Genomic DNA, 23,446 nt, shown 5'->3' with positions numbered 1-23,446 from the left:
AATTTATTTAAAAGACATCATATGATATCTTTTCCCAGTATTAGAAACTTTAAAAAGTATATTTCCATTTTCTATTGACTTTATATTACTTCTTCCTTGTCTTTTATATACACATACACACATATATATGAAAAAAATACATGTATAACCCAACATAAGATTGGAACTGTTTCATAGAAATCTTCCATGACCTTTAAATAAATAAGGGTTCATCTAATATATATTATATAGTCCTACATAACTATCATATTGAGAGCTTTTTGTTGTTCATCCAGGAACATACTGCAACTTCTCTTGCCTTTTGAATTATGCTCTTTGTTATTTCCTATATGCTACTTCTGGAGGCATTAAAATATTTCAAGTTTGTATATCTAGAAAATCTTACTTTTAGTTTTCAAAGGTATGTTTGCTAAGTATAAAATAAAGAGGACAGATCTTTTCTTTCAGTCCTGTAATTAGTCTAGTTTCTTACACACTTGGTCCTTTTTTTTCTTTCTAATGTGGAATAAGATGCTATTTAATTTTGTTCTATCCATAGCTAATATTTTTTATGTATATGCTTTGATGATTTTTTTCTTTACAATAAGATTTGGACAATTTCATTTTTGTGTATCTTGGTTATGATTTTATTTAAATTTCTTGTGCAAAAGGTTCATTTTTCTTGGAATTGCAGTATTATAAGTTGAATTAAATTCAGAAATATTAAATCTTTAGGTATTTATTGCCTACTCCTTTCTACTTTGAGAATTCTAGTTATATGAATATAAGTTTCTTGATTTTGACACAGTGAACTATTATGACTGATTTGTAAATTCTTTATTTTTATTTTGGACAATTTTATTATATTCATTTATGTTTGTAAATAATTTATTTTCAATTTGCAATGTATTAAAAAAATAAAAATTTTTTAAAAAGCATTGAGCCTTAGTTTGCTCAACTGTAAGATAGGTGGCACTGTGATGGAATCTGCTCTGTCATAGTGTTGTAAGGAGTGAGGTTAAATCATTTAGTACTCATGAACACAGTTGTCTATTATCTGGTACTGGGACAGGCTAGCTTTACTGGGGGAGCAGCGGAGCTGGAGATTGACCACACATTCAGGGCTAGAGCAAGGCCAGCCCGAGAACATGGAGCTCCAGGGGCGAGCCACGTAAACAAGTTGCTGGGATGGGAGCAAGTCCAGCCCAGCAGGCACCGGGCCGTGGTGTTCCTCCCTGTGGATGACAGCGCAGATGGATTGGGAGTGCTTCCCTTGCAGTGTTCTCAGCACAACACTGAGACCTTGCACTTTTGTCAACATTGGGGATGCCTGCTGCCTATACAGGAGTTGTCTCCATTATTGTATAAGTGAATTTCGAATTCTATGATGAGGAAAATAAAAAATGAAACATGGAATCAGGGACGTGAAGGTGGGGGTGGCCAAGAAAACAGAAGTAGCCAGGAATTAGTGTAAACTGAGGAGGGAGGAGGGTTTGTCACCCTGTGGGCCACTGACCTAAGAGGAGAGAGCCCCCCTTAATGACACTTAAGGGTTAAGGAGCCTCTGGCACGTGTCTGGATTGTTTAGGTGACCTTGGCTACTGGTTCGTTGGACTGAAACCCAACTTCATGTCTGGGGATAAATTATATTTATTACATTTGTACCATTTGTAGGAGTTTTGTTGATTGATGGGATAGAGAGGCAAGGAAGACATTATCATTTTCCTCTTGGGATTTCTTTCTTTTTGGGGGGTCAGTATTGGAAATTGAACTCAGGACCTCACACTTGCCAGGCAGGTGCTGTGCCAGGCAGGTGCTGTGCCACTGAACTGATCCCTGGGCCAATCTCTTGAAGTTGCTAAGATGGAGATAAGGTTTATAGCCAGGATAAGCATTCCTCCCAGTTTCTCTGGACAGTTTTGGTTTATTCCTATTGTTCTGGCATCTGTGTCCACGTCCGTGTCCTTGTCCATGTCCGTGTCTGTCTGTGTCTCTATCTATATTCCTTTAGTGTCCAGGCTCTAACTTAGAGCCTCACATACACTAGGCCAGGTTTCTATCACAGAGCTCTATCCTTAGACCCCTTCTCCCCAGAATAATTATTAATACAGCTCACATTTATGCTCAAGCACATGCCATTGTGGAAATAAGTTATCTGATAGCCATTCCACAGAGTAGTTGTGCAGATTAGATGATAAAAGTGCTGTGTAACTTGTAAAGCCATATACAAATAAAAGGGCTTAAGAGATTTCAGTTCTTTTTATTGCATTCTGCTGTTGGAGGCAAACAAAAATGTTTTATATTGCTTCTCCCTTAACCCTTCATTATTGCTCTGAAATACGTTTGGATTTGCATGAAAATAAACTTGCCATAAAATTTATTTTGCGGTGGCTTAGCATGTGCACCATAATTTTCTTGACTAATCTTTCTGTGCCAAGATCTGGCTGCTCAGATGTATGGGGAGATTAGCTGGTTTTTAAAACTTCTTTATTTTCAAACATATGCGTCCTTTAAAACTGAACATTTTAGGACATGCGCATGTGCTAGGGCTTGAGGAATCTTTAAGTCCTGTTTTAAAGGGAAGGGTTGTCTAGAAGGCAAAGGCACAGTGTAACCACACCAGGTGCTCCTGTACCAACCCATCTCAAAAAGGGACCACTGATTGCTCTTCTCACATGGAAGGGAATTGGGGAACACAGGGATACCATAGCCTGCCTAACTGGCCAGGCCAGAAAAGGAACTCGTGTTTATGAGTACATCCAAGATGATCCCAAAGATTATTGATCATTCATGACTTTAGTTATATATATGATTCCCAGCATGTGTCAGGTGTTGTGCGTATACAGCAGTACCTCAGTTCATTAATATTTCTGTTTGCAAATAATTTGGTTCATAAACAAAGGTCTTTGAGAAAATTTTGCTTCTACTTTCCAACTCCACATTGGGTGACAAACGTGACCACAGCCAGGGCATCTTCTCCACATGAACACGAATGCAGCTATCTTCCCCCCAAACTGTAACTCAGATTAAGCTTGCAAACTGAGCTACTTCTCTATGTCCCTTGCAGTGAGGAAGACAGCTCTGGCCTGTCATTTCTACATTGGCATTGTCATCTTCAGTCAGGCCACCATGTATTGAACAGAGTTTTTCAGGCACAAGTTAAGGGCTTTATTCTCATTGTTGATTCAGAATGTCACAGTGACCATGAGGAGGAAATTATTATCATCTCAGTTTTATAGATTAGGATGCCAAGGTTCAGTGGGATCAGGTGATTTTTCCAGCCAAGTAGAAGAGCTGCTTTGAATGTGGCCACTGTTTTCAGTTAGAAGGTGTCACCCACTTTGGCCTCTGGCCTCACAGAGGTAATTGTCATACTGAGGCATGAGGGGTGGTGATGTGGGCTGGCATGGAAAGAGCTGAATGGGGGACACTTGAGATGACTAGACCTTTATGGAATCCTGATTTTCTAAGAAAGAGACTCGGGTGTTGGCAGAAAAGCTGGTAGGAATAAGTTCCTTCAAATTTTTGGGAGAGATAATCTAGTGCAGACCTTTAATAGGGAGAAAGGTAACAGTGATTCTTCTTCTTCTTCTTCTTCTTCTTCTTCTTCTTCTTCTTCTTCTTCTTCTTCTTCTTCTTCTTCTTCTTCTTCTTCTTCTTTCTTCTTTCTTCTTTCTTCTTTCTTCTTCTTCTTCTTCTTTTGGCTGGCTCAGAGTGCCTTTAGGGCAGGTTTGGCTGGCTTGAGTTCTGGGGATCGAACCACAGCAACCTGAGCCTGACGGCTTTGTTTAAGCATGCACTTAAATAACTGAGCTAAGGGGCAGGCCCCCAACAGTGATTCTAATAATAAAAAACCATCATGTAGTATGTAGTGGGAACTGGTGATCTATCTGGGTCTGCCCAAACTGAGCTTTATGAATTATGACCGAGATGAATGCCTGAACCCTGGTTAGCATTCATTCGACCGTCTGTTTTGGATCCTGAAGGCAGATCTCATTCTTGGAGCATTTCATCTGGAACGTAGATTTTCAGGTGTTTGCATGTGAGCACATTTGGTGTTCCTCCCTCTGCACTACTGCTTCTAATGCATCTGCAGAGAAGTGTATTTCTTCCGGCTGCTTTTGTCTTGCAAGCATCCCTTGTTTCCCTCTTCTGCCTTCTTTTCTGAGACAGGGTCTCACTGCATAGTCCAGCCTGGCCTTGGACTTACAGGGATCCTCTTGCCTCAGCCTCCTGGGTGCTGGGACTACAGGCATGTGCCACCCCGCCCCAGCTCTTTGCCACATTTCTGGCTATGCAACCTTTACTTCTGAGAAGAACCTGGAACTCCGACAATGGGTGAGCACACCCCATCTCATTTCTCCTGCTCACTTGCTATAGTGATCAACTCAGGGCTGTGTGTTGGTCCAGGGCAAGCAATACAATCCTCTGTCAGGCCTTTTAGTTGCAAGGACCAGGAAAGATCATTCTATACAGGCAGGGTTTTCTTGACTGGTCCTCATCTTTAGTCAGGCCACTGTTAATTAAATAATTTTTTTCTGAGAACTGAGTTAAGTGTTCCATTCTCACTATTGATCTAGAACACCACAGTGACCACAAGGGAGTGTGGTGTTCCCCGTGGCTGCTCTCCCTGACCCCAGTATAGGCTGAGGTCTGAGGGATGGAGCTAGACCCCGGTGACATCAGTGAAGCCCTAGAACCCCTTCAGTTGGAACTCTGCTTACCCTTAGACTCTCTGGTCATGCAAAGCTTCAAATCCATTTATTTATTTTTGCTTGAGCTACTTTAAATTGTATTTCTCTCACTTGTGCTAACATATTCCCAGTTGCAGCCGTAGTTCACTGATTCCCTAACATTTAAAGAATGAAGCAAGCCTCAGGTCATTCACATGCATGTCATTATATTTAGGGAACTGTGTGAGTGTCCTGGTTCTCTCACTAAACTATTTTGTGCGCAACCCAGGTTATTCGGCAGCTAAGGCTTTCCTAGATGTCACAAACATTTAACATTTAATTACTTGGAGGTCTCCCTGAAATCACATTAGCAAATGCCTGACATCTCTGTGTCATTGGAAAGTCAGAAAATCGCTGACACCCACAGCCTTGTAAATGTAACACAAAGCAAAATCAGTAAAGGGGAAGCAGCCTGGATTCAAGCTTCAACTCTGCCAATGACGCCTTCCAGTGCACTGGAACATCTAGTTCCTAATCTGTAAACTCCAAGGTGGTAGCAAAGCGAAAGTGGATATTACAGTGTCAGGGTGACTTTATAATGTGGAAATAGGGGAGAGGGACAGACATTGGCTTTGGGTGGACCTGTGCCCGAGCCCCCACTGCTGACTACCAGCTTGCTCTGTGTCACCTACATTAGCGATTTGAATAAAAGGTCATGGGACACCAAGAAGTCATGCATTTGTCATTTTGCCTCATCTACAAGTGAAATGACACAAGGAAGACTGCAGGTGGCCTGCTGTGCTCATAAAAGCTTAAAACTTGCTCTTGGGGGAACTAACTGGGTGAGTTTAATTTAGCCATCAGCTGAAACACTTCACTGTTTGCAATGCTATCTTGTGAAAATGGCCCGGGTTCTGTTGTGCCGAAGGTAGGTGGAAGAGGCCTGCATTTTGGCATTATGAGTCTCTTTTAGACAAAATTTTCCCACTGACACTTATATGATATATAAGAACCCTGACGACCTTGAATCTCATGTAAGTGATGAAAATGTCTACCTGACCTGCATGCCTCTTTTTTCTTATCTTATTAAAGCACTACATAGAACGAAGTTATGAAAGCCATCACATTAAACAGAGAGCAGTCCTGCTTGGGCTGTGTCAAACTGCCTCCCCACAGGCAAGAGCAGGTGGAAACACTGTACAAACAATGAGAAGGAATTTTATTTTGGAATCAGAGCCATTATAAATTCCTATAAATCTCATGCAGCTGTAAGACTGAGGCAGGAGGATTGGAAGATGAAGCTTAATCTGGGCAAGTTAGAGAGAGACTTGTGAGGCGCTGTCTCAAAAAAATGGAAAAAGGGCTGGGGATGGATATAAGTGAGTGCAAAAGCCCTGAATTTAATGTCTGGTAGTACCAAAAACCAAACCAAACCAAACCCGGAATCATCTGAGTTCAAGCGAGGTAGCTTCCCAGTGAACGTTCCAGGATGAGTTAATTGTGCACTAAATCTATCTAATGCATAGAATTATTGAATAAGAATTACTGGAGAACATGGGACCAAAATGTTGTTTTGCTAGAGTTTGATTAGCCATTTTTAAAAATAAGATGAGCGAGATTAATTGCCTATCAATGTCAATGCTACTTTGTGATAATAATCCTGTGTTCAGTCACAGGTGGAGTCTGAGGGACAGGCACTCAGACACAGACAGCTTCAATACGTTAAAATGCTTTTTCTTCATTTTAAGTAGTTTTTTTGAGGCAGAACCTTGCTGTGCAGTCCTGGCTGGGCTTTAACTCGCAATGTAGCCCACGCTGGCTTCTAACTTGAAATCTTCTTCCTTGACTTCCCAAATTCTGGAACTATGGACACACATCAACATGGCCAGATTACACCATGTGTTTAAAAACAATTTTATCCACCTGTGTTTCAAGTTTACAGCCCCTTCCAAGGGATAGTTTTAAAGGATGATGGGTTATTATTTATTTATATATTTATATTTTAATGTATTTGGTTGTTGCAGGGTCTTACTACACAGCTCAGACTCATGGTGATCCTCTGCTTTCAGCCTTCTCAGTGCTGGGATTATAGGTGTTCACCACTATGCCGGACTCTGGCCACTTCAGCCCATGCTGGGGGTGGAACTGGCACTGTATGTGGTGCCAGGGATCAAACTGTGGGCCCTGAGCTTGCCTAAGCTTGCCTAAGCAGGTGCTTTAGTCCGCTGAGCTATCTTATGGGCGCAGGATGATGGTTTAGAATACAATAGTTTTTATTGTTTTGCATTATCTAATCAAATTGGAGGTATGCTTTTTAAAACCTTTTCTAAGTTATTAGACTATTGGCTATTCTTTGTTTGTTTATTTCTTTCTTGTTTGAGACAGGGTCTTACCATGTAGTCCAGACTCATCTCCAACTTACAGCGATCCTCCTGCCTCAGTCTCCCAACAGCTGAGATTACAGGCATGCACCACTATGCCTCACTAATGTATCAATTTTTAATCTAAAAATTGCTCCTTACATTTTTGAATACGATGGATATCTTAGGAAGAAAGAAATTGTCCTGCACATATCTAAAAGTAATGAACCAGTTGATTAATTATTGATAGAATTAATTATGACAGGAATAAAAAAGAGTAAATTAAAATAATGAGAACTAGATAATTATCTCTAAAATGATTATAAAAATACATTGAAAACTTTGATTTTGTAGAAATTGTTTTATTTTAGTGTTCATACACTTTCTGTTTAAATTCCTCACTGGTGTGTCTAGTCATTTCCTAGGTCAGTAGTATCGGCTATTATGTGACCTCTAGAGATACCTCTTATCAGTACTGTTTGCGTCTGTCATGGTTCTCTAAATACATACTTGACCTGCCTTATTAACTCTATAACTGATTACTCCCTTTTTTGCCTTTTTAACATGAAAAAATTATGAAGTTTTTAAAAATTACAATATGTTTCCTACTTAAATTTGTAATGTATGAAAGCTTATCTTTTTAATTTTTTTCCTTAGTATTAAAAAAAAAAAACATACACAGTTCATACTTCTTCAGATGGTCTTAGTTCTTAACCTAGTACCTGTTCTCTGTTTCTGGAAAGCACATAGAGTGAGTTTAGGAATCACAACTCTTTAAGTTCCTCAAGGCTTTGACAATTCTCAGACTAGCCTTGTTTTTGATGACCTCGACAGCTTTGAGTTGCAGCCTACTGCTCCTTGCACTTCCTTTCAGCTTGTTTAAAATGACTTACACCAAAAGAAGCCAGCAATACAGGTTACTTTTTCCTTAGGCCTCCGGAGAACTCTTTTACTAACAAAGATTAAATCTAAAGAAAAAGAATTTCTCAATTGAGGAAGAGTGTGGTCCACACCAATTCTACTTCTCAGCATGTGGATGAATGAAAGAGTATCTGCTCACATGATTTGTCTATTTACTGGATCCAAGATATACAAGGAAAGATGGAAACACTGTGGAGAGTTTTGTAGAAAGGGCCCAGGGACCCTTCCTCTGTTGTGAGCAGATGTTTTCTGCATTATTGGGCCCAGAGTCAAAGGCTTAGGCTGCTGCCCTGTGGGGAATGTGGACGGGATGGCAGCGCTGAGGGATCAGGCTGGTGAGGCCCTGGTGTTTTATGAACACAAATCTGGAGTTCTCTCCAGTGGAAGTTCTGGGACGGGGCTCTGACTGCGACAGGGCTGGGTGAGGAGAGAAGGAGGCAGAGAGACCTGGGATGTCCCTGGATTCTGAGTTATTCTTCTTGTGTGGAACCTCTCATGCTGTCTCTGTCCAGAAGTGTGAATGGTGTCAGACCTTTTCTGAGGCAGATGGCTTGGTTTAGCAAATAAAAAAAAAGCGGCGCTCCCAGTCAAGGTTGAAGTTCAGTTACATTATGAACCATTTTTTTAGTGTAAATTTGGGAATACTCATATTATTTGTCATTTATCTGAAAATTCCATTAGCCAGACATCCTGAGTGTGTGACTCTGTGCCAGTGTGCAGATGAGGGGAGGGACAGGGAGAGAAGGATGTGCCTTCAATGGCCATGCTGCTACCTTGCAGAGCAGATACCTTAGTGTGGGGAACAAATGGGACAGGACCTATTCTCAGAGGGTACCCAGGTCACCACCGAAGGAAGTCTGAGCCTCTTACATCACTGGGACAGTACATTTGTTTTTGTTTGGTTCAATATTCTCTAATAAACAGGCTCAAGGAAATCAAATCCGGTAGGATTGGAAACAAGTAACAGCACAGTTGTATTTCCGCACAGACATTTGATTTTCCATCTGCCTTTTTAATTCTTTTTGCCTTCTGAATTTTTGGACTAGTGCTTAGCTTTACAGCTCTCTCCTCATCCTTTCTGACTTCCAGTTTTCTCAGAAATATCTCCAATATCTCAGAATAAAAACTGAGCTTTGCAAAGATTCCATGTACATTGGCTGATTGAAAATTAAATATAATTGTAAAAATTAAGTGCTACACCATGTCACATGACATACAGAGAATAATACGAAATCCTGAAGAATCTGAAACTGGTCTAAGAATGTATGCTCTTGGCCCCTAAGAAGTCAGCTGAAGTATTATGCTTGAGGCCTTCTACATGTCAACTGAGTCAACATCTGAGAGTATTTAAAAGCCTTTGCAAAATACAGTTGACACACCATAGTTTTTTATGGCATAAGTTCCCATTAGCCTCAACTGCTGTGTAATGTTTATTACACTGATTATAAATGTTAATTTCTCAGAGCAATTATAATTTTATCTTCTATGGCAGTGTTTTTAAAGCTGTAGGTTATGACCCCTTAGTGAATCATGAAATCAATGTAGTGGGATACAATCAGCATTTAAGAGAACGGAAAGATTAGAGTAGAAAATATTCAATTCACTGCATAATTATCCCTGTAAATGTTATTCTGAGTAATTTAATTTTAATTTTATAATTTTATAGGAGTTTATGTAACTACTTGATTATGATGTGAAATGCATTTTTTTATGTCATACTCAAAAAAGGTGGACAATATTCTACAATATAAAAGAAGATTGATCCAAAGGCAAATCCCAACTTAAAGTCTTACAGATTGGTGAAAGAGAAAGAAGAATTTTCATTAGCAGCTGATGGCCATTATGCTTTTACTGATAACTGAATCCCTTCCCCATTTGCTATGAGGGTTTTCGTTTGTTTGTTTTGAGGCCAGGTCTCACTATGCCCTCCAGACTGGCCTCATACTCGTGGTGAGTCTCCTGCTTCAGCTTCCTGAGTTCTGGGATTAAATACAGTGTTGCTATGAGTTTTGTTCAGGGTCATAATTGAGTAAATTTTTCCTTATTCTCAAAGAGACACTAATATCATTGGCCAACCAATGGCTGTGACTCATCCACATGGCTGACACTGACAAAGTTTCCACAATCTGAGGTACAGGATCTCAGGATAAATCCTGAGGGGATTTCACTGACTTTATTGGACCCAAAAGCTACAACTCTTGTTGCGTAAGTCCTGCTTTACCTTGGTCTTAACCATCCAGCAGAAAAGAATAAAATCGAAATATAAGAAGTAAAGCCATGCTGTTATGTTAATCTGTGGGGGACTCAGGTCAACAATTTCTGACACTGTCAGTGAAGCGGAAGACCCAATACTATTATGGGCTATTGGACTCTTTTAGAATATTTTTCTGAGTTTACACACCTATAATATTCAAATAACGGCACTTAACAAAAAATAGGGGATACAGATGAATGTCCATTTTGTATCTGTGTATTCAAAGTGGTTAAGATAGATATATAGTTACATTCTCCTAATGAATAGAGTGATTTGTTCTAATGGTGCTTGTAAATAGGATATCATGTCCACATCTTGTACAGCAATTAACCACTAGGAAGAATGTATGCAATGTGTGAATTATTGAAACTGTCCTAGCAAAAAATAAAAAAATTTAAAAAATGAATGTTGACTTGTTAAAAAAAGAGAGACACTAATATCTTGGTGATATTTATAAGTAAGGATTATAGGGTTGGGCTGTTTCTACTTTACTTCTTTTTTGTACTGGGGATCGAACTCAGGACCTTGCGCTTTCTAAGCAGGCCCTTATGGTATTCGGCTACATTCCTGGCCCTGTTTCTACTGTACACTGGCCAACTTGCCTTAGGCACGTGTATTAATTGCATTATGTCTCAGTTGCCTCATTTGTAAAGCAGTGTTTATAATGCATTGGTAATCGAACTTTTGTAAAGAATAAATGAATTTATTTAGAATGCATCTAATATGGCATTTGGCATAAACAAGCCTTTAACAAATGTTAACGTCACTAATATTAATGTTCTTACCTTTATAGGAGAGTAACAAGTATTAGAAAATAAATGGCCTGAAATTTTTGCTCCCCATAAACTTTTACCTCCTGAATAGTGGAGCCCTGAACATGTTTTCTGGTTCAGTCCATGCATGACCCCTGGGGCTTTATTTCTTTTGCCCAGTGTTTGCATTTCCTAGTTCACTGAAGTGAAATAGTTTAGAATAGAGGTCCTCAACTTGGGATGCCTGCTGCAGCTCATAAGACTGAATTTGCTGAAGAGTGATCATGATTTTGAATGAATATCTATCTATATCTATATATCTATATCTCTATCTATCTATCTATCTATCTATATATTTAGGGGAGTGAGTGGAGGGGAACAACCATTGTTATCTGAACAGTCAGATGTAGTACAGTGACAACTAAGTCATAATTTGACTGAACTCCAAGCTTATTAATTAGAATCATCACTTTTATCAAATTACTAAATCTATTGCGGCACTGCTTACTCCATCCATAAGATGGGATTAAGCATACGTCCCACATTTTACAGTTGTTGCAATAACTAATGTTCACAATAGCTGTGAAGACCTCAGCACAGTGGTTATGATAATAAGTAATCAAGAAAATAGTAGTAGGAGAAGAGTGGGTAAACTGGAAAACAGAATTGATCAGATATTTTTCTGAGTATTAATTTTGGTGTGCTAAATCTATTACTGAGCCATTGAATAATACATTAGTTTCTTAATTTAATAAAAATTAATTGTATGCTGTCATGAATTAGGGATTGGGTGTGGCACTGAGAAAGAAGCAGTAAACTAGGAATCTTCTCTGCTGTCGTAGAGTTTGAAGTCCAGGGAGACTGCAGCTGGGGAATGACTAGCCAGGTGACAAGCGCTGCAGGAGGCCCGCTGTGGGAGTGCATGGGATGTCTCTCACCAAGGACCACATTCAGGAAGGTCTGCGGTTTTGTTTTGTCTTATACTTACCACCTCAATTTTAGAACTAAAAAGAAGTAACTTTCTTTCATTTAGTACTAAAAATTATTAGTCAATGTAACACAGTTATTAAGGTGCATAAAGGTGAGGCTCTGCAGAACCTGAAGGAAGCCAAGCTTTTCTTGGACATAGCTCCAAAGATGATGAGAGAAAGTGAGCCCTCCTTGTGACATTCAGACAAGTCCACAGGATAGATACCCGTTTTACACATTAAATTCCCAGAACCTAGGGTATTCTATGTTTAACCTTAAATTTAACACTCTATTACACTAAGTCTAGTAGTTTCATATCTTTATTTCTCCTTTTCTCTCAATGAATTTTGATTTTCAATTTTTAATACTATATATACATGTTGTACACATACACATTCTTGCCATAGAAAATGATTTTTAAAAGTAAATAAGCTAGTCGGTATTAAGTAGTTTCACATAACTTATGTCAATATTTTCTTTATAAATTTTTATGAGTAAATGGACATGACTTGAATTATAGTGTGTTTAAACCTTATAAAATCAAGTCACATTGTAATAGGTATATGCCAGAAGAATTTAATAGCATCAAAGTGACTTTTCGAATAGGTCTGTGTCATCACTAATTGGATGTCATGGAATCATTTGGGATTATAGCCTCTAGTAGGAGACATGCATTGTGATAATCATTCATTTGAATTTCATTTGTACTCATTGGACACAGAAACTCTTTTACCTTTGAGTAAGGCAGTCAGGATGGCTAAGTCAATGTCCTGGTGTCCTTCTGATCCCATCCGAAATACCGTGATCTGCAATTTGAGGCAAGATGGTCATTAGCAATGTATTTTTCTTCTCAAGAGAAATTAAATCAATGAGACCACCTCTAAACACAGAATCTAGCTTAATATCTACCAACTGTATTAACCACAGGGCAAGCACGGCCGCCTTGGTAGGAGGGCTCATCAATTCACTAAGAGGGAGATGTCTCAGTGACCGCCAAAGACTGCGTTAGATGATTGCGTCAATTGCAGTAACAGTAAAAGAAGGCAGAGAGCAAGAAAAAATGTCCTCTTCAGTCCTTTCAATTTAAAAATTAAGACTTGTAGTACTTACTAAAATCTATAAGCCATTAATGTAAACTATGAGTTGAGAAATTAATTTAAAAATAGCTCATCAGTATGCCCTTTAAAAAACTGCCCTACTGTGTGTGTATGTACGCATATGTGTGATATAACCTTCGCTATACTCGCTCCTCAGTAGCAGTTACCCAAGCATTTTGACACTGTGATGTCTCTGACCCTTCACTCTTCTCAATGACCTTGAGCTTCCTTTAACTTAGCTGTATGCCCAGATTGTAACAAGGACAAAGCGACAATGCAATAGTGTCTTTGTTTTTTGGTATTCTAGGAAAAATATATTCAGTGGGGAGAATAAGAGGGAAGAAAGTGAAGGTACAGCAGGGAAGAATTAGTACCTATGGGAGGCTTGCTCTTTGACAAGAAGAAGGGCCCAGGACTCATTGAAGAGGGGGTGTCATTGCTAACAATTTATACTATGAACTAGCCATTGGGAATACTATTTTTGTGATGTGAAAGAATTCTCCTCATAAACTTAAAATTTCCTGATGTTAAAAGAAAGACACAAGGAATATTATTTGTGTGTACTCACTATTTGTCAACAAAGATTTTGTTTCCGGATGCAACTAGAGATTGTACTAGTGAAATAAATCAGACCCGTATGTGTAAACTTTGTATTGTGTATTTAGTGTAAGAACATGAGAAGGTAAATAAAATCTGAAAGGTACAATAGATACTATAAAAGAGAAAAAAATCTATTCAAAGGGGAGGAAAAACTGAGATTAGGAAAAGGACAAAAGAAGGGGAGAAGATATATTCATGTATATATACAAGATAGATTGGATAATGCTCATTTCTGCTGATCTATTGAAAGGAGCAGATAATGCTTATTTTTTTCTTTTGTTCTTTTTAATTTCTTTTAACTTTTTAAACCAATTTTGTGTGTTTATATCTGGTAATCTAAACAACTAATTTGAAGTTAACATTATGTAATACAAGAACCATTATTGATTTCCTATTATTTTGTGTAGAAAAATTCTGTATTGTTTCTAATGTTTTCTCTTTTTTAACATTTTGTATTCTCTCTCTCCCTTTTTTTTTTTTTTTTTTTTTTTTTTAGGGAAGGGTCTATAGGGTGTACACACAGGGTCTCACTACTAGATCAGACTCGTGGTGATCCGCCTTTTTACAGCCTCCCAAGAGCTGGGATTGCAGGTGCACACCATCACGCTCAGTCTCACTTGCTGTTTTAGCGTGCCCCGGGGGTGGGGCCGGCATGGCAGGCCTGGGGATCGAACTCCCTGCCCCTGCGTCTGCTTTAATCTGCTGAGCTATTGTATTCTCTTTAAAAACTAAATAAAATATCCTTCAAAAGGCTTATAAAAACAAACAGAACAAAAGTCTTTTGGAAAGTTATGGCATTACCAGAGAGCTACACTGCTCAATGGATTGGTCTATTGATAAATTCGGAGCCCTCTCTACTGTTTGAAAATGATTCCTGTTGAAAGAGACCAGGCAGGACCTAGGAGTGCGCATGTGCACTCTCAGCTCCCCCCCCCAGCCCCACCTCCTAAACGTCGTGATGAGAGCAGTTTTTTTTTTTTTTTTTTTTTTTTTTGTGACCTCTCACCATGGTGTTTGAGCTTGCCTATCATGGACTCAACATACAGAAACCATAAGCCAAGATAAACCTCGACTGTCCTTTAAGTTCCAGGTGTCAGGTATTTTGTCTCAGGGACAGGGAAGGTGGCTAACACATGCCAGCGATAGGGCATGAAAGCAGCACAGCCAGATACCATGAGGTACCAGCCAAGAACAAGCTATAAGATGATTTTGGAACAAAGGCTTACATAATAACTGGGAAATAAAGAGTTTGCATTACAGAGTAAGACAGCCTTTCTTTTTATTAGCTTCATAAACATGCCACAGAACCTCATCATGAAAAAATGTAAGACTTTGCTAGAGAACATGAAAGACTACAGGAAGAAAGTGCCAAGTTAATCGGTGGGAAAATACAACATAGTCACTATGCCACTTTTCATTAAATGAAGACAGATTAATTATAATTTCAATAAAAATCCCCCCAATCCTTTGGTGGCTTTTGATAGACTCATTCCAGAAGTCATCAAAAAGGGTAGTGTTCTTAAAATTGCCAGGGGGACATAACGAAAACAAAAATTAAATAAAACAAACAAACAACACTCCTAGAATAAAAATAACGCTGGAAAATTTGTCTTCCCAGTTATAATGACTTATAAAATAATGAAATTTAAAAATATAGTATTGGTACTAGCATCAATGAATAAATTAATGAAATAGAAAATATAAAGGTGTTTACGTACACATAGGAATACTTTAAGTCACAGGGGACATTGAAAAATAGTTGGAAGAAAGATGATTCTATTTTTAAGTAAATGGTGCTGGAGTAATGTGCCTTACTGCTAAAACCTGAGCTACTTCACAAATCACACATACAAAATTCCATAGGCTTCTTTCTTTCTTTCTTTTTTTTTCTTGGTGGAACCGGGGATTGAACTCAGGCGTTTGTGCTTGCCAGGGAAGTGCTTAATCCACTGAGCCATCTCCCTGGCTCAAAATTCCATATGAATTTAAGACATAAAGTTACATTAAAAGTAAAAATATGTAAGACTATCACGGTAATTTAGTGTAGGTCGATGGCCTTTTCTTTTTACCTAATGGAATCCTTGGACTTACATTTTTTTTTAAAATCAGCCAATAGAAAAAACAGAGCAAATGTTTCACATTATTATTTTTGTGTTATCTGAACTTTTAAAAATATCTTTTGAAACAACCCTGGCTAGTTATTGCACACGTTGGTTAGGACCACCCTGCTTGCCTTTGTGCCTGGAGCCTCAGGGACATGTGTGCCCTCTAGGAAAAGCCACTGTAAGGAGATGCGTTTTGTCTGAGTGTGCTTCTCTACCTCCAGAGTCTGGAGAAGGGTGTCTCCACCCCATTCGTGCGGTGACAACTGATTAGCCACGTGATTGCTTTAGGAGCTGGGGCCTTTGGGAGATGGTAAGGCTGTGGACTTGCCAGTCTCCAGAATGATGGGAAGTAAACTTGTGTTGTTTGTGACCAATTTATGGTTATCTCTTACCGAAGGCCGAGTACACTAGGGCCACCTCCTTTTCCAATTAAAAAATGCAGCTAGGGGCCAGGGAGATAGCTTGAGGCTGGAGAGGTAGCTCAGTAGAATAAGCACTTGCTTGGCAAGTGCAGGGTCCTGAGTTCAATCCCTGGTACCACAAAAGCAAAACAAAACAGCAACAGCAACAGAAAACCCAAAACAATGGCAACTATAACTTTGGGGCCACTATTATATGTCAGATATAGTGACACATATTTTTTCCTTTTTAAAAATAGTTTATTTGTTTGGTACAGGGTCTCACTATGCAGCTCAGACTCATCGTGATCCTCCTGTCTCAGCCCAGTGTTGGGATTACAGGTGTATGCCAACATACCTGTTTTTGGGATGGCATTGCATGCAGTACTGGGGATTGAACCTGGGTCCTTGTGCTTGCCAGGTAGGCACTTATACTGCTGAGCTATCTCCCCAGCCTACTGGTACATATTTTCAAGTACATTATTTCCTAATTTTATATAGAGAAAATAAATATATCAATATACATGGATATATATGTAACCAATAAATCATTTAAATTAATACATATGGATAGATTAATAAGGATTGGCCGTCCAGGTCTAAAACTCCTAAATAGCTCAGCATTGACCCATTTAAAAGAGCAGAGGATGACTTCAAACAGATGGGCAAAAGCACATTCCACTGTTGGCAGGGTGTGGCTGATTTTGTGTTCAGCCCTAGCGTTGTGAGATTGTCACAGCCAATGGAATGACTGGTATGTGCAGAGGATGGCTGACCCAACAGGCTACCATTGGGTCACCAACAACATGACCACATGAGCGTGGGCATGTCCCTCAACTTCTGGTACAGTACCACAAGAGAAAACGGGAGGAGAAGTCCCAAAGAATACTTAGCAATGTGATCTTTCTTTTTCCCTCCAAGGCAGAGAAACCTATGTCAGAAAAGCAAAAGTTTATTTAAACACGTACACTGGGTTACTACTATATACTAAATAGTTTTATGCATTAAGTTTTCCTACCTGTAAAGTGGGAAATATTTCCTACCTGTAAATTGCCCATTTACAACTGTGTACAACATGAACTTTATACGATTTGCTAGCATATAATTTTCACAGGGGTCAGGGAGATAGCTCAGTAAAATAAGCGCTTGCGTGGCAAGCACGAGGGCCTGAGTTTCAATCCCTGGTTCCACAAAAAAAAAAAAAAAAAAAAAAAAAAATCAATATGACACATTTCAACTGTCAGTTGTGTTAGAAATCATGTAGTGCCCTGGCCAGAAACAGACTCATTTGCTTAAGTTTACACAAACTAGAAGGAGAGGGGGAAAGAGATTTATCTATATGGGTAAGCGGAATGGTTTGGACAACTGTACTGTGCATTTCTGTTGGTCTATGGAAAGAAGCAGTTAATGCTTTGTTTTGTTTACTTTTTTCAATTGTTTCTCCTTTTTGTATTCTTAATTTCTTATACATTTCTTCTTCCCATTTTCATGCATATATCTAGTAATATGAATAACTGGTTGGAAAACAACACTATGTATTACAACAAATACTGTGAAATTCGTATTACTTTGTTGAATGAAAAACTGCATCGCTTGTAATGTTTCCTGTTTCAATTCTTTTTTAAAAATTTTATGTATTTGGTACAGGGTCTCACTATGCAGCTTGGACTCGTTGTGATCCTCCTGTTTTCAGCCTCCCCAGTGCTGGGATTATAGGCGTGCACCACCACGTCTGGACTTGGTCGCTGGCTCAGCACACCAAGGAGGCGGGGCCAGCACAGCATGCTGGACCAGGATTGAACCCTGGCCCCTGTGCTTGCCAAAGTAGGCACTTAAGTCCACTGAGCTATCTCGCTGCCCCCCCCCGTTTTAATTCTAATTTGAACTCTCTTTAAAAACAAACAAACAAAAAACTAGAGGGACAGCCATACCTGGAATTCAATAATCTTTCTGTCTTGTTTAAATACTGAGAAGAAATGAGAGAATGGAAGAGGGTGATACTAGTACCTGATTGTTTTATATTTATTTACTTGTGGGAGTTAGAGCCCAGGATAAGTGTAAAGCAGGGATTGCAAATTAAAATGGCTTTATAGGCATTAGAACTCAAATCGTGGAGAATGAGCAAGAGCTCATCAAAACCCATCCCTGCACTGTTTGGGTTGTGAGTCACAATTACACCCTCTGATAAGGACCGCCAGTGGGAGGTGTGTACCATGCACGTACATTTCCCAGAACCAGCTTTTGCATAATGCTCGGTTTGTCCAAGATGCCATTTGGACATTATCCCAAAAACTCATGATGTTCTTACAGCTTCTACTTTGCAGATAAGAGGCCGCTGCCCTGTGTTCTGGGAGCCTGAATCGACAAGGAAATTCGAGGTTCCTTGGAGAGAGAAGTGGAGGGCAGAGATGGGACTTTGGCCACGTCCCACCTTACCTTTTAGAAGCTGAAGAACATGAGGACCCAGAGCTGGCATCAGGCAGACCCAGGGGCGACAAGAAATTCCCAAGACAGATTTGTTTTAGGATATGGCCAGAAATGACTTGGAATATATCTTCATTACTATTGTAAAGCTTTTTTATTTAAGGTTAAAATATTTAAAAACATTATATCACACTAGTTACACATCTCTGCCAGTGTGTGTGTGTGTGTGTGTGTGTGTGTGTGTGTGTGTGTGTGTAACAATAAAACTGGAGCTGTCTTCTCTTACCATCCTCCAGCGTTAAAAGACATGCAAAGCCAACCAACCAACGAACAAATGCTTAAACATTCTTGGTGGTGACGTGATTAGAGTGCAAAGTTTCTTAGTTCAGATGCATTAGACTTTAATTACACCAGATTGAATTTCCTAACATACCTTGAGGCTCTGTGCAGCAGTACTTGTCCATGAGGTGGGTTGACTCCAATCTTGCCCGGCTTGGGGATGGGAGCTATGTTAACCACTCAGTAATAGCTGGGAAACTTTTGCTTTTCTTCTGCCCTAAAGCAGTTTATATGACCATGGAATGCATCTGCTTTACAGATGAATGTTTATAAACTAGCTGGTACAGTGGCACTTTTAGGGATAGATTGTTGATTTTATAGTTTCTCCAACAGTGGTGACGTGATTAGAGTGCAAAGTTTTGATAGATATTGATTTTCTGGCTCTCTTTGACTCACTTTATGTATGTGCCCAGATAACTAAGCATTTCATCCAAATTATCCAGTTTATTGGTATACTGTTGTATATGGAATTTATTTTAAAAAAATTTCCACATTTAGAATTATATGGCAATTTCTAAATCCTCTTTTCTAATGTTTTAAAAAAATTGATACAGGGTCTTTCTCTGTGGCTCAGACTCACAGTGATCCTCCTGTCTCAGCCTCCCCAGCACCATGATTACAGCTGTGCACCACCACACCTGGTTTCAGGCCTGGCACAGTGTGCCTGGGGTTCCAGCCTGGCATGGCATACTGGGGGTTGAACCTGGGCCTTGCGCTTGCCAGGCAGGTGCTTAGACTGCTGCAGTATCTTCCCAGCCCTTTTTTACTGTATTAAATTTGTGGTCATTCCAAAGAATCAGCTTTTCATTTTATTGATCAATATTATTACAGTTTAAAATTTCTCTTTTCCTTTATCATTTCTTCCACTTTCACTTTCTTAACTACTTTTTCCCTAGAATCTTAAGCTGATTTCTTAGTCCATTTAATTTTATTCTTTCTGTGTTATTTTGTTTTCGGTGTATATCTCATAAACAACAGGGCTAGATTTGTCTCTCTAAAAACAAACCACAATTTGTTGAAAAGAATCAAGCAATGTTTATTATGTCCAATTCTGTCTTATTTCTTCTATCTTATTTTTGGTTTTTTATGATTTCTCTTCCGCATCATTTCTTGCCTTTAAATACATTTGAATAGGTCAGATACACAGATGGCAAAAAAGACGTCCAATGACATTGAGAGATTTATGTGAACACTAAGAGCATCAGCCCTGTCCCTAGCTCTCAAGTGCCCTCCATCAAGGCAGTGAGTATTAGCAGTTCTAGAGATGTCTTATACACAAACACACGTGGGCACATTTATGTACCTCCTCCTTACGCACACGGCAGGAAGAGATGCACTTGTTCTACGCTTTGCTCTTTTGGCAGTTCATGCTGGAGGTCAGGGGCCACACAGACAGGGTCACCTCTGCCAGCCTGACATGCCCTCATGTGCACGCAGTGTGGTTTATTTAACTGGCCTTTATAATGGGCCCTGGATCACGCTCAGTCTTCTGCCATTACAAACACTGTTACAGGGGCTAATGGTGATGGCACTTGGCTGAGCGTATCTGCAGAACAAGAGTTGTAGACGTGGAATTTCTCAGCCCAGCTCCCCTGATTCATTATTCTGCTTTCATCTTCAGGGCCCTCTCCTTTTCCTTCCATTGTGTATTTAGGTTCTGGATGATTGAAATGACTTTTCACTTTACAGTATATACCTCTATAATGATTTAGACTCTCTAGCATCTGCTTTTAACATTCTAGAAAGTACTAGAAAATTTATTATTTTCTAAAATTACTTATTTTTCTAATAAAATTTCTTATTTTCCTTTCCCTCCATATTGAGCAGTTTAAGAAACTACACACACCCACACCCACAATCCCCCCACACACACGTAGTTACTTTGTCTCTTTGTATCAGTTGAAGGATATAGACAGGTATGGTTATTTTCATCAAATCTCATCAACATAAATTTAATAGAGAAAACTTTCAAGAGTAAAAATATGTACACTAATTTAATTATGTGATAAGTAATTTAGTAAAATCTGATTTTTATTTGCTGTAATATTGGTATTTTCAATGCCCGCTACGAGTAGCTCTCAGGATTGTTTGGCATGGTTGGTCAACTTATGAAAGCACAATGGAATGCAAGACTAATGTGTTTTTCCTAGCTCGAAAAGAAGAAATCTCATAATATTTTGTTAATACTTGTACCCCAGAATCAGTTAGATATCTTCTTTGTGAGGCTCTCTTCCAGAAGATCACCTTAGCCTGGAAGCGTTCTGCTCTCACCTCATGCCTTTCTCTTCTCCCCCTTCCTCCTATCTGCTGCTTGGTCAGCTTCTCTCTTATATTCTTGCTGTCATTTTGTACTCTTCTAAAGGACAGAAATCAGGGCAGCACATCTGGCCTCTCCCCCCAGGGATCTCCTCCTGCTCAATACTGTTGGGGGCCGAGGATGGAGCAGTGAGCCACACTGACACAGGGGCTGTGTGCTAGCAAAGGAAGGCTGGGAAAGGCAGGGAGCTGTGGCATCTGACCGTGCAGAGTTGTCTGCCGTGTTACTCCTGCCATAGTTGACTTCCTTCTCTCTGTCCTCACTGTCTACTCTGTAGCGTCTTAACTTTATTGATTAATTAATTAATTCATCATTTGTGTATTGGACACAGGGTCTCACTACGCAGATCAGACTCATGGTGATCCTCCTGTTTTCAGCCTCCCCAGTGCTGGAATTACAGGCATGTGCCACTGTGCCTGGACTCTGATGCCAGCTCAGCTATCTCACCAGCCCTAGCAACTTCACTTTGGCAGTAGTTTCTTTACTGCTTTTCCTGAGCCTGGTCCTGTTTCTCCCAGATCCCTTTCTAGTGCCCATGTTGCTGTTCACAAATGCTTCCCTGTTAAAATGTTTTGGTGGCCTCCCCTCCCTTGGGCATAAGCCAGCAATTCTTCACAGGGCATTTGGGGACAGCTGGTGTTGCAGTTCTCTCTCCTGCTGGTTGTGCTGGCTCACTATGTGCGCCACTCACAATAACATGGCCACAACCCATCTCCACACACTTGAGGCCTTGTGGACTCAGGCCAGCTTTGTCCTTGCAGGACCCTGATTTTGTTCTTAGCCTCTCTGCTCTTGCCCACCCAGTCCCTTGTTCCTGCAACTCCTCTGCTTGCTGAGCTAACTGCTAGCTTTCCACTCAACATGGACCATTTTAAGAAGTCCTTCTGTATTATAAGGAGGACCAAATGCTCACTTTGTCTCTGTGCCCTTCTGGTTCCTGAGGACAACTTTTCCACCCTCACTGCTCCACTCTGCACATGTCTCTGTGTTAGAGAGAGGCTCACTGCAGTCAGCAGTCCCAGGCTTTGCTCAGTAAACAATAGCGGAGAGGATGAAGTATCACCTAATGGTTGTGTTGAAGAGACTGGTTTGAAGAAAACAAAAATTAACAAGCAGGATGTGCCACATAAGAATGATAACATCACTAAATAAATGGGTATGTAGACCAAGAAGTTATTATAAATGTTAAGAATCAATTTTAACATAAGAACGTGTTGGAGGCTGTATAATTATTTAGGGACTTAACACTCAGTCAAGGACTATGTGAAAGAAAGTACACTGTATGAGTTACAGGCATTGTTTACTGTGATGTAATATTAACCTGACGTTTTTGAGCTGAAGTTAGCATCAAGTAATGCAAAATCAGGTTTTACCAAGATGTTCGAAACTTTAGTTCCATGTACATTAAATCATAGTATAGACAAGTTCCTGAAGCAAGAGAAAAAGGAAAAAGAAACATGGAAATGATTCTGTAGAAGTAATTTTATATTTGGAGACAGTTCATTTTATTTCTGGGAATCAAATCAGCGTCTCCACCACATAAATAACAAAACAGTGCATGTGGCTAAATTAATCATGGACCTCGCATTTCCAAAGCCAGCAGCTCTCTTGGCTGAACAAGATGAGGATTATGGAAGAATATATTGGGAAAATTAAATTGACTCACTTTCAAAGAATCTATTAATTAGTTTAATTTGTGATTTTACTCATGTCACAGTGAGCAATGAATCTGTGAAAATAGACATGGAGATTGAATAGAGCCATTGTAAATGAAAATGACCATGATATTACAATAAAAAACAGCTATAAGCTGCAAGGACACTTTGTCTCAGTCTATCAGAAGTAGAAAAGAATATTTGAGAATTATTTCATGCTGTGTTAGAGTTCTTTTCTTAGAGATGATATTGGGATTTGACAAATGGTTTATAATATACTGGACAGTTTTAACCAAGTACTATAACTATACAATAAATAACCAGTATTTTTTTTTTTTTTGTAATTGTCCAGGAGTTTAGAAAAGCTCCTCAATAGTAATGATAACCATTAGGCTTCAGTTCTATATCTAGAACTCCTATAAAAGAACCATTTCTGCAATATTTTCTAATTTTTGCTCAATTTCCTAAGAAACTTTGGAGATGCATTTCCTACAGGGACTAATGAATTAGACTAGGCCAATAATCCAATTGCCATAGTGCAATAAATTTTAAAAACCATTAGTTTATCATAGTATTTTCCTGATGAATCATTAATATTTTTTT

The 23,446-nt window shown here is 39.3% G+C and overlaps 1 protein-coding gene across 6 annotated transcripts in view; it reads right to left on the bottom strand.

The window, feature by feature from the left end:
• Positions 1 to 23,446, bottom strand: part of Trpm3 (transient receptor potential cation channel subfamily M member 3) — a 333,483-nt gene that overhangs the window by 128,866 nt on the left and 181,171 nt on the right. For all 6 annotated transcript variants that reach the window (XM_004637157.2, XM_023721897.1, XM_023721896.1 and 3 more), the window contains exon 9: positions 12,642 to 12,714. In XM_004637157.2, coding sequence (XP_004637214.1) covers positions 12,642 to 12,714 — 73 coding nt within the window. The remainder of the gene's footprint in view (positions 1 to 12,641; positions 12,715 to 23,446) is intronic.

The sequence above is a fragment of the Octodon degus genome, unplaced genomic scaffold (genome assembly GCF_000260255.1).
Source record: "Octodon degus isolate 3935 unplaced genomic scaffold, OctDeg1.0 scaffold00087, whole genome shotgun sequence".
Classification (NCBI taxonomy): domain Eukaryota; kingdom Metazoa; phylum Chordata; class Mammalia; order Rodentia; family Octodontidae; genus Octodon; species Octodon degus.
This window is presented reverse-complemented; position numbering and strand designations above follow the sequence as displayed.